The sequence below is a fragment of the Protopterus annectens genome, chromosome 17.part0 (genome assembly GCF_019279795.1).
Source record: "Protopterus annectens isolate FY-2018-M chromosome 17.part0, PAN1.0, whole genome shotgun sequence".
Taxonomy (NCBI): domain Eukaryota; kingdom Metazoa; phylum Chordata; order Ceratodontiformes; family Protopteridae; genus Protopterus; species Protopterus annectens.
This window is the reverse complement of record NC_056751.1, coordinates 426,101,235-426,113,590: the sequence shown is the minus strand read 5'-3', so window position 1 is coordinate 426,113,590 and position 12,356 is coordinate 426,101,235. Positions and strand designations below refer to the sequence as shown.

The 12,356-nt window shown below is 41.7% G+C and overlaps 1 protein-coding gene across 1 annotated transcript in view; it reads right to left on the bottom strand.

Moving 5' to 3' along the window:
* POLD1 (DNA polymerase delta 1, catalytic subunit) overlaps positions 1-12,356 on the bottom strand; it is a gene marked incomplete in the record, with an annotated part of 1,583,142 nt that overhangs the window by 806,963 nt on the left and 763,823 nt on the right. Inside the window, 1 exon segment of the mRNA XM_044059378.1 lies at positions 4,733-4,828. Coding sequence (XP_043915313.1) covers positions 4,733-4,828 — 96 coding nt within the window.

Genomic DNA, 12,356 nt, shown 5'->3' with positions numbered 1-12,356 from the left:
ATGCTGTAGCATGGGCACATCTAAAGGAAAGTTTCATGGCAGACTTTGATCATTTGGATAAATCCAAAGGAAGACAAGGCATAAGCAGAATTCATGTAGTTAAGTCCTGTGATGATCACAGGAGTCTTGTCAGCTGGCCAAACATTCAGGACAGGGTGAAAAAACTTTTCAGGTATAGACAGAATTCTGGGTCAGCAAGGGCTGCTAGGCTGATATATGACCTTGCTCACCTAAACTTTGCAAGGACATCCGCTGTAAATAAGAATGTTGAAAAGTCACAAGAATATTCCTCTTCACTCAATGAAGACTGCATCAGCTGCATAACACTTGGTCTTTTGAGAAAAACTTGGGAAGAACCTTACTTGCACTTGGGTCAGAACAGATAAATCTGCAGAGCTTCTCTCTCACAAAGGTCTTCCCCATAGGCAGATTTTTTATGGAAAGATAGCAGACTCAAACTGTTTATTAACAATTGCCTGTAATGGTGTCTAACCTCTCTGGAATGTAAACCACTTCATAGGGTTATAGGTTGGTACTAGGCTATCGGCCTTAGGGCAAACACAAGCCTATCCAAAACAATTCCCTGGATATTTCTTCCCACAATATTTACCTACCTGAACCCCTTTCTAGCAGGGCGACTGACGTGATTCCCGGAGTGAATTTTCCATCTCCCATCCAATCATCAAGGTTCCTTTTGAAGACGGCCAAGGAGGTGCAATGCTTGACATGTATGGGCAGTCTATTCCAGATTATGGGGAGTCTCTGGGTCAGGAAGATTCCCAGGTCAAAAGTGCATTTCAAGACCCTCATGGCCTTCTAGTACTAAGGCTAAAATCATGCACACCACTACTCATTTTAGGTAACAAATCACTGTTTAATTATCAAAAATTTCAACCAGCAAACATGACCAATACACTTGCCCTCAGTTCCAAAAGACTGATGTAAAGCAGCCTCTCACAGATGCTCTTCTTAAATGACTCCCCAACATAACAAGGGGGAATCAGTTACTATAATGTGGTAAAGAGCTGTTTGACCAAACTGGCAAATATATCTGCAGATTGGAAGGATGTGACTACCAGAGGCAAGGATTTAATATAAGAAATTGTGTCTGAGGGAATGACGACTCTGCAACAACTCACAATGCATAGTCATCCCAAAGGAATGCAATCTCAGCAAATCATAAAATTTAACAATCTGCTCAAATGGGGCCACCACTTGTCAGCTGCTGAGAATAACCAGGAGACTATTGCAAGGCCTTTCTTATTACTCTCAAAACACTTATAAAGATAATAGGGCATAGGCCAAATAAAAACAGCTCTCTGTACTGCAAGCTGCAATAACTCAGAGAAAATTGCAAGAATCTCCTGTGAGGTTTTCCAAACCTTGAAGTGCTAGTAGCACCAACTATGCTCAAGGATACCAGGTAATTCTTCTAAGATAAGGAATGAAGCTGGACCACCTAAAGCATGGTGAGATGCCCAGAAAAAACAAAAAGATTTGTAAATACCCCTCAAAAAAATTATTTATAACCTGAAAACGTTGTAGGTAAAACCCACATCTTTGCTCCAAATTAGCTGCAAACTAGATAGTGCCCTTGATGTTGAAAAACTAGGACCCTAACAATAATTCTTTTAAGACTAACAATTCACCACAGCAATGGCAATAAGTTCCACAATGCTAAGGTGTAGCCTTTTCTGACCTCATCCAAAACTCACTACTTGAGATGGTTCTCCAGACTGCAGAAAACATGAAGAACTAGTTTCACAAGAGCAGCTGTGGCTGGTTGTCATTACTGCAGTGGTTCACACAAGAAGACTGATTCTGTGGACACTTTGCAGGAAAGGGTGGAGGAAGTGAAATTGCCAAAACGTAGGTGGTCTTACTTTATTTCTGAGGAAGGCCTTACCCAATTAGAAGAAGATTCTGTAAAAGATGAGGGAGGATCTGGGAAGATGCTACATAAACATTTTGCTAAGTCATTCTCCTCTTATGAAACTACACAAAGTCTCTTGACAGGACTCACAAAAAGGGCCCCTCCTTCCAGAAAAGGTCATCAAAAGGAGCCAAGCAGAGTTCACTCTTGAAGGAGTAGATTCTCAGCCATTTATGCCAGTTCAGACACACAAGTGGTTGTTGCCCTGACAACTGTAGCTAAACATATGGATAGTAATGTTGAAGCCCAATGGGTAGGTCAAAAACATTTTTTCTTCAAAAAGCTCTCAACTCATCATCAGAAAGGTCTGAATGTTTATTCAATGTCTGAGACACGAGGAAGTACTGAAAATAGAAGAAATGAGACAACCAAGTGCCTCAATGCTTAATATGCTGGTAGAGAACATTCTTTTGCCAAGCCTATCCGAAGCTTGGTGGAAGAATAGTCACATGATGCTGTCTGTAACCCTAACAATTGGCCGAAGAAATGACTGCCACAGGGAGCTCAGAAAGCATGACATGTCCTCACCACTCAGCTGAAAGCCTATAAACAATATCCAAATTTTTAAAGGTACATGGACTCTTGTCAACGTGCTTTCACCTGCAAAAACAGCCTTTGCATATAATGGTGCAAAGGGTAAGGTGAACAAAAGTTCCTCTTTTACTTCTCTCCTTGGAAATGACTGAACCTGCTCAGGGTAGAGGGAAAAGAGACCATACACCAAGCACACAAATGAGCTAATGAGTTTGAAGTTTCCCAAATACAAAATCATCGGGGAAGATTGTTGATGACTGAAGCTGTCTTTATGTGGACTCTGAAAGGAAGAAATGAAGTATAAGGTGAGGCCAATGCCTGTCCCTCATTGACCATCACTTCTGTTTGGGGGGAGTAATACTCAGGGGTGACAGAAAGATCTCCAGCTTGGTAGAATGTACTCACAGGAAGCAGGATTAGGGACTATGTTAGCAACAACTTATCCCTGACTCTGCACTTTCTCATTAACTTTGTCATATCTTAGAAGGTGTCAAATGAATCCTGCAAGTCTAAGACACAAGTGTAACAGATTGGTGGAAGAGAAGGAAGTGTAACCCATGAATGATTTCAAATCTTGGACATATGCCACAGACATGACAACCTGCCCTAAGTGAGTCACCCGACCAGCTTTACACTCGGAAGTAGTGCTCCTGGTGTCTAACCCTCAAGTTCCACTCACAAAAGAGTGCTAGGGTGGTCTCTCATAGGTTAATAGGTAGGTACTAGGCTACTGGCCCTAGGGCCTATATATGCCTAGTCAAAAAGGTACCCTGGCTTTCGCCACCCAAGAAAGTTATTTTCCTATGCCCCTGCCGAGCAGAGCCCCAGAGGTGATCCCTGGAGTTAATTTTTTCCCATCCAATCATCAAGACTTTTCTTGAAGACTGCTAATGAGGAGCATTGTTTGATATAGATAGGTAGTTTGTTCCAGAGTATGGGAAGTCTCTGGGACAGGAATCTATCCCTCCAGCATATTCTGTTTATTGTGGTGACAAGTCTTCTTCATTGATTGAGTCCCTCTTTAGAGAGGAAGCTCCTCAATAGTGAGGACATTAACAGATCACCACAGCAGCAGTGGACACTGAAAATAGTAGAAGCCACAGCCTAGCCTCCTGCTTTAAATCATGTGATGAGACCCATATTGCTCACTCCTTCACTGGTAACATTCCATTGTAGCTACGCAGCAAGTGTCAGGATAAGGCAACAAACATCTCAACATATTTTCCTAGTAGTCCGACCAAAGTGATGGCATTTACAACAAGATGTAGTGTTGTGTTCTTTCCCCAAACAGTTACTTCCTTTTCTGGTCCTATCTTATGATCTGATGACTAAAGAAACAGAGGGCTTCCACTGTTGCAGAAGGAAGGAACCCTGAAGGTGACAGAGTGGATATGGTCCCTGAGAAGCCAACCAGGGGTGGCATTTTAAAGGCTTGCCTATCCTGAGGAAGAGATTTCTGGCTAGGGGTTACAAGCCCCTGATAGAGACCAGTGACTCTAGGCCTGCCAGTGTTATCAGGGAATGCATAGGCAGACCATCTAATGACATGTTCCACTTTGATGTCATCATATGCCAAACATAGAGGAGAAACTGCATGTGTGTGAGGGGACAAAACAATAAAAATTTCAAACTGTGAAGGGATGACAGCTCAACACGCACCCCCCCAGCCAGTGGGGGAAACAAAAGAATCAGAACAAGGAAGAGGCTTGATGGTCAGGGCAAGTAGAAGCTTAAATAAATGGGAGGCAGGGGGGGGAACCTAACTAGATGGGAGGCAGACTAAACGTGGGTTTTTACATGACAAGCAGCAAAAGCAGGAACATTTCAATGATACACAGAATAGAGTTCTGAAATGCACAAGTACTATAAAATAGATTAGGAAGCTTGAGGTAGGATATTCCTTACTAGGTGAGTGCACAGATGATATGTGCAACAAATCTCATAGCAGTCAAGCAAAAAGAATCAAAACTGGCATATATGTTTTGATGGTACCAAAATGTAATAAAAACATGGCAACTAATCGCGAGGGGGCTTCTTTACAAGTCAGTTCTCAACACAATGAGTATTATTACTCCTGATGAAGTACTTGCAATGTGCTGCAGAGAACAACAACAAATAAATAAAACTTAGATAAAGATATTGGGGGGGGGGGGGATAAAAAATAAAGTTACATGTCTTTGGAAGGAGGTGAAAAATGCAGGCAAAGACCAGAACACACTGTGCTCCCACCATTTAATTTAGCATTAATTTCCCATTCCTTCTCACCTTGGCATCTGCCTTGTATCCATTGGCTAATGTGTACTTAGACTCCACCAGCTGCTTTGTTTTCTCGATCATCTGTCTTCCAAAACCAGTTACACTCTAGAAATGGAAACAAACAAAAAAATATATAAGAATAACAGCACCTAAAATAATACAGTCAGAAAATCTGTGCATAGTGATCTCTGACCATACTGAAAGTGATACAACATCTAAGTACATACTAAAACTACAAACCTTTTAAAGTATGTCAGCCGGAGGTCATTAGTTTTCCCATTGAGGAATACTTCAGCAACAATGGCTCTTCTCATTACTTGTTAACTAAAAGCCTTTACAGCAACTCACTCCTCATCCAGACAACTGGAAGCCTTTCCAATAGATGCTAGCAGTTGAAAGAGGAAAGAAATCCGAATTGCCAGATAACCAAATTATGGTTCTTACTAAATAGGGGGGGGGGGGTGCCTGAATAAATACCAGTTTTTACCAGCATCACCGTTTCACCATTTCCCATTTTCCTGTTCATTATTTTTTTTTCCTTCCCTGAACTTTACACTCAGAATAGACTAGACTCACTGGTCTGGTTTCTCATGTCTGATATACAGTCACTCCTTTAGACTGAGTATTTAAAATCTACCTTTAGACACAGTGAGATAGAAGACAAAATGTGGATAGAAGGAATATAATCCCTTAGTAGATTCCAAATATCACACCTTTCTGCTTACTGCACAAGTTACAGTATAAGCATTAGCTAGAGATGAGGAAGAAGGGTAAAGATGGAGGCTTTAGAAAAGTAGTGCAGAAATGTGAAAGATTTACTTGTTAGGTATCAAGTGGTGTTAAGAAAGGATGGAAGGATGAGATGGAAGTGCTAGTAAGATGGGTGAGGTATCTGAAGGATGAATGCAGCAGCTAGATGTTTACTTGAATTTAAATGTAATGTAATTTTATCTGAAGTAATTGATTAGTGGAAGTACTACCCATGATTATTAAAGCAGAGGCATTGCTGCAATGTCCAATATGCCTTTTGAGAGATTTATGAAAACGCATCAGTTAGGGTAATCAGCAGACGTCTTGCCCTGTGGCATCATATTCCACGTAGCTTGAGCAACTATTATGGTTGAATTCTCTTGCCAGTATTTTAGGGGGAGGTTTGTGGTGGTGCTGCGGTAGCGTTGTTCCCTCATAGCAAGACGTTGTCCCGTTCAATTTTCAGCTAGAGTGTCTTCTGTGTGGAGGCATACGTGAATGGGGCATGCCTTCGTTGAAGGTTGTGCGTCAGGGCTGGTAACCCGGTACTTAAAAAGCCGCTACCAATCATTAGCGGACCGGAGTTCCACTGTGGCGACCCCTGACCGGGAAAAGCCGAAAGACACAAACAAACATTAGTGTCTTCAGTATCCTGTAACTCATTGAGCTTTTGAAGTGCAATAGGTTCATGTCAGCTCTTGAAAGGTAATAGATTCTTGAGAGGATTACTTTATACAACAGACAGCTGAACAAAAAGCAAGCTCTTCCCTCAACTGGGAGCCAATTACTTTTAGAGACAGACCAGAAGTGATGCTCATTAAATGGGCCAAGGTGAATTCATTTAAGAATTCTTTATTCCACCTTCTGAATTATGTGCCTATTTTTACAGGTTTGGGGAGTGAGTATAGGTAAACAGTATTTTAAATTTGGGAAGCAGGACACCAAATGCAATAACTTGGCTAACTTCTTTTATAAGCTGGAGAGAAAACTTGCTGGCTGTTTTAAGCTACACTAAGACTTTCTGTGCTTGAAGCACTGTATGTGAAAGGAAAAAAGATTTTGTCAAGAAGTACTACTAAATATTTTTATAGCGCCACATTTTTAAGTGATTGATTGTATATACAAACAAGTGGGATAGTTTGAGTTGGTGTCTTTCAGTAGATTAAGAGAGAAACCACCATCACAAATCCAATTCCAGAGGCTCGTGAAGTTCTGGTATAATTTGGTAAGTGGCAAGTGCTGCTGTGATATCATCAGTGTAAAGATTATAACCCAGGTTGGAAAGATCTCAAGGAGAGCTACTTATAAAAAGAAAACAATTCCAAGGACTGACCCTTGAGGGACACACTTATTTGTACAGAGTAAATTGGTACAAATGCTGTGTAAGTTACTACTGAATATCCTATTGCACGGGTAGCTTCTAAACCAATCATACCTCTATAGAGAACCCACAGGTCTTTAACTTCATAGATAGGATGGCACGATCTATACATTAAAAGTTTTTTTTAAACCCAATAAAAATAGCTCCACTGAGCAGGCCTTTTTCACAATTAGGACAAACAGTATTTGTGTGAAATAAGAAAGCAGCATTGATGCTACATTTAGGTCAGACTATATACTGTCTGCCAGAAAGCATGCCTTATTGGACTTAGTAGCCTAAAATCTAATAGGTTCATAGGTGTGTACTAGGCTAATGGTCCTGGAGCCTTTACAAACCTAGCCCATAGGATTACCCTGGCATTGTGCCACCCGACCATAGTTCCCAGTGCCTCTGTTGAGTAAAGTCACCGGAGTGATGCCTGGGGTGAATTTTCTACTTCCCATCTACTTATCAAGACTTCTCTTGAAGAGGGCCAGTGAGGTGCTCTGCTTGACATGTATGGGAAGTCTATTCCATAGCATCGGCAGTCTCTGGGTTATGAACCTGTCCCTCCAGCACATTCTGTTGAGTGTTGTAAGGAGGTTGAGGTCTCTGGAGTGTGTGGTGGGATTGGGATTTCTTCAGATGTAGCATTTCTAACAGAGCTGGGCTAGACGTGGCTTTGTAGTTCAAGCAGAGATCGCCTCTAAGTAGGCGATATGAGACAAAGAATAGTTGGAGTTTTTTTAGTCTGTCCATATAGGACAAAAGTTTAAGGGTTAGGATCCTCTTTGTGAGGTACTTTTGCGGCCTCTCCAGTTGCTGCAGGTGTATAGTGAGCTACATGCCAAATGGGGCATTGTACTCAATGACTGGCCTAATGAGGGAAGAGTACAGGGAGACAATGACCTCTTTCTTCCTGGATGCAAAACCCTTAGTAATGAGATGTGCCACATAGAAGGACTTTCTGACCACAGTGGCAATGTGGTGGCCAAAAGAGAGGTTGCTATCCACTTATAACGCCTTCTGTGTTCATTGGACTACCATCGATGTGGTAATTCATGGGAACTGGGTTTTTCCCAAAGGCGATGATGACACATTTTTTTGGCATTGAGCTTAAAGCCATGGTTCTGACACCAGTCGCTGGTCTCAGTGAGGCCTTTCTGTAGGATGTCAACATCACTTGGGGAGTTAATAGCTCCCAGCTTGCAATCATCTGTGAATTTTGCCAGCGATAGTCCCTTCGTGTTGGCCTGGACTTCAGAGAAGTAGATACCAAACAGGAGAGAACCCAGGACCGAACCCTGTGGGACTCCACTCTTGAATGGTCGGCAGTTTGACTTGGAGCCAGCTACTTTCACACTGAGTTCTACCTGTGAGCCAGTTTGCAACCCACCTAGAGATTATAGGGGTTGATGCCTAGCTTAGTGAGTTTTTCTATGTTGCCTGAGTGGGGAATGGTATCAAAGGCCTTGGCCAGAACAAGGTAGGCTATATGAACCACCTTGCCTTCATCCACAGCTCTGGTGACTAACTCAAGGAAGTTTACCAAGTTGAGCGGGCATGATCTACCCTTCACAAAACCAAACTGTGTGAGATCCAGAGTTTGGAGATTCCCTGTATCCTTGTTTATTAGTTCCATGATAATGTATTCCATAACTGCATATCAGACTTGTCAGACTAATGGGGCAATAGTTCCCAGGGTCTGTAGTCTCTCATTTGTGGAGAGGGATGACTGTAGCAGTGCACCTTTTGGTGGGGACAAAGCTTGAGGTGATGCTGTGATTAAACAGGGCACACAGGTGAGGTGCCAGTTCACTCTGTAGTTCATGTAGAACACAGCCAGGGATATTGTCAGGTCCCATAAAAGCTGTATTCTTGGCCTTGGACAGTGCTGTTTTAACCTGTGCGGCAGTAATACTGAGTGCCTGGCAATCTACTGGTATTGTGACTGGTCCCTTAGGGCGGGCAAGAGGGGTAAATGTGGCACTGAATCTGTCGGGCCAGTATATTGGTAATATCTGTTGGCTCGGTATAGGAGGTACCATTGTGCAGTAGCTCAGAACAAATCTGGGTATTGCCGTGGAGATTCTTTACATAACTCTAGAAGACCTTGTGGTTGTCTTTACTATCTGCTGCAATTCTGTTTTCATAGCTAGCTTTAGAGGATTTGATGAGGGATCTCAACTTTTTGTTGAGATTGATAAGGGAGTTTTTTCCAGTCTTGGACTTCACCTTATTCCACATCAGTTTCCTCCTCCTGTTGTAGAGTTTGTTTATGTCAGGGGACCTCTAGATTGGCTTCCTTTTTTTGGAGGAGAGTATCCTGGTTCTTTTGGGTATGGTGAGCTCCATGCATTTGTGTACATGTTCGTACAGTGCACTGGTGTATGATTCGGCGGTCATGCAACTTATCTCCATTTGCATGGGTGCAGTGGAGTTAGCCACCCGTTTTTAGGAGCCCAAAGTTAGCGTTGGAGAAGTTTTTCATGGTGGTTACCTTTGCGGGGGGGGGTGGATTTCCAAGGTGATTCATTTGTGGTCGGATATAACCAGGGAGGAGTTGACTGTTGGTGTAGAGCAATGGTCACCTATGTTACTAATGACCGGTTTGCTACCTCTAGTGGGGGTAAGAAAGAGCTGGTCGAGGGCACTGGAATTAATGAATTCCAGGAAATGTTATGCAAGTGCATTGGTATACGAGTAGTTTTCACAGTTAATGGAGGGGTAGTTGAAGTCGCCCAGTATGACAGTGTTAGGTTGGACCATAATATTTTCCAAGATGCTTAGAAACATGGAGTATGGGTCTAGGGACATGGTTGGGGACCTATAGCAGGCTACGATCTGAATCGCAGTCTTAACCAATGTGAGCTGCACCTGAAGTATCTCAAATGCATTATGTTGGGCTACCAGTCTGGAGGTGTGCGCATCATTTATGAATATGGAAACACCACCACCTTTGGAGCTTCGGTCCAAGTTCCTGGGCCAAAATGTATAATGCTTTACAGCCTGGTAGTGCAGGGGTGCTTTTGCTGCTGCCTTGAACCAGGTCTCTGTTATGGCACAAATGTCAATGTTCTCCATTTTAACTGTAGATTATTTTTCCATGATTTTGGCAATGGGGTCGAGGTTTGCAATATGCCAAAAGTCTTCAACAGTTTATGGTGAAGGAATGGTTGGAAGAGGTATGATGGAAGTGCTGCCAAAAACTAAAAACACTGCATTGGTAGGTCCTGACAATATTCTTGGATGCATCCTAAATAGCATGAAGCATGATTTATCCACCCCCTCAACACTACTCGACTACAACCTCCATACAGGTTTTGAACTAAGTGAACAGAAACCAGCTACAGTCATTCCCTTGCATAATGGAAGATCTTCCACAGACTCACATGATTACAGATCCACAAGTCTGACTGTCTCATATGCAAAGCCATGGAAAGACTTACCAATGCAAATAATCAATAAAGATTCAAGGAACCTCCAAACACTGGACCTGTCTCAGTTTGGATTCATCAAAGGCAGGTCATGCCTGGTGGACCTCTTTGAAAAGGTCACCAAAAGAAAGGTGCTGGGACTTCTCCTGTTTAGCATTTACTTCTCTGAAGTAAAAGTCAACATCAAAGGGCTCTAGCTGGATGACTGCAAGTTAGGAGCAGTCAGCGATTCCTCAAATGACTTGTCCATCTTGCATGAAAGCATGTCTCAAACAAATAACTGTTTCCAGAATCATGGACTGATATAAATGCCAAAAATGCATTATTGTATCCTTTGCAAAGTCATCTACCCTGGGGAACCACCACTTTACTTGGCAATACACCACTAGGAAATGACTAGTTGTTCTGGATTTGGGAACTTACATGGACAATGACCTAACTTTTGACTGTGTCCACTGTTGTAAGAAAGTCATTCTGTAGTTTGCAGTTTATAAACCAGGGGATTGAGACTAGATATACTGATGTCAGTGCCTCCCTTTACTCTGTTCTCATTATGCCAATCGGAGTATAATGCCCCCCCAGCATGCATCTATCCACACACATTCAATAATTGGAATGCCCACAACGATATCTCACTAAAAGGACACAAGGCCTAAACAACAGTAACAACAGGTCCTACATGGACTGCATCAAAGCCCTGTCAATACACTTAGTATCCTACAAACTGATGAATGTTGACCTATGTGTGGCATACAAGGCATCCCTTGACCCAATACTGATGGACCTACTGCATATCAGCAAGTCAAATGGCATCAGAAATAACAAGTCCAGGTATCTAAACCTCTTCTTATAAACCTATGAAAATATGCTTAAACATACTGGTGAATTGCTTAGTAGCCAGTAATATGTTATAGATATGAACCAGTGATCTGGACAAAAACTATTGGCCCATTTTTGGAATAAGTGTATGGACAATGTAATTAGAACCTCTGAAGTGAACAGAATTGTTTGAAATGCTCGATTATATTCCTTTTGGTAATGCTCTTGAAAATAAAATGGTGGACAGCCAAGGTAAATGTGTAATGGCTGTAGAAGTTTAAGGGTAGCAGCATTTGCAAAGGCTGAAGAGTGGGGTTATGGGGGACTACATAGGATATTGCTTAGATCCTGAGAAGTATTAGGGTTTACATTTTTGTAATAGGAAGTGTGTTTAAAGACATTATCTAGGGTTTTTAGGTTGTTCCAAAATAGTTTACACTGGCCTAAAAGTGTTACTTGTTGTCTTCTGCAGAAATCAGCTTTTGCATTATTAGTGCTGATCAGTGTAGTTTTTCTAAGAATTTTGCATTGATTCTGTGCATCAGTTTTTCCATGGTTATTTTTTTTACTCCAAGTCCTTTCTTTTTATAAGCTGAACAAGGTGTGCAGAGAGATGAGGTACACTATGCTCTGAGGAATCTTGTTTTAAGGAGTAAAGCTTATTCTGAATCAGAATTAATGTAACCAGGGATATGGTGAGGGTAGATTCAGCATTGCTTGATGAATATATAAGCTACTTCTCTCAAGCATACTTTGGAGTGGTAAGAAATGCTTCTGTCTATAACACAGGTAAAGGTCTGAGGTTGTTCAGTGACCAAATACAGAGCACTGGATTACGGTTAATATGAGTTTTATAGAACCACAATAGAATGTCATTTCTTTCAGAGAAATTAGTAATAACAAAAGACTGAGGACCTGATAGATGAGGGGTTTAATATGGTCCTTTGAGTCACTAAGAGTAAGGTTTCTGTATACAGGTAGCTCATCTGTGAAGTGTCTAAGTGGAGCAGAACAGTCTAGATTGGTGCCACCCATGATGAGTAGTCTTATTTTTAGTGATGTCAAGTGTATATATGTTAATGTCTGAAATGTACAGATGCAGGAGGTATGTAATCTGTAGATATGCAGATTTCTGTACACTTTACTATAGATAAAAGGACTGCTGACTAGTTGGATTACTTACATGCTGCATTTAAACGATTATATACATATGCTTGAATTGTTGCACAGTAGTGGCTGGAAACTTTAAATATCCTAGCTTAGGAAG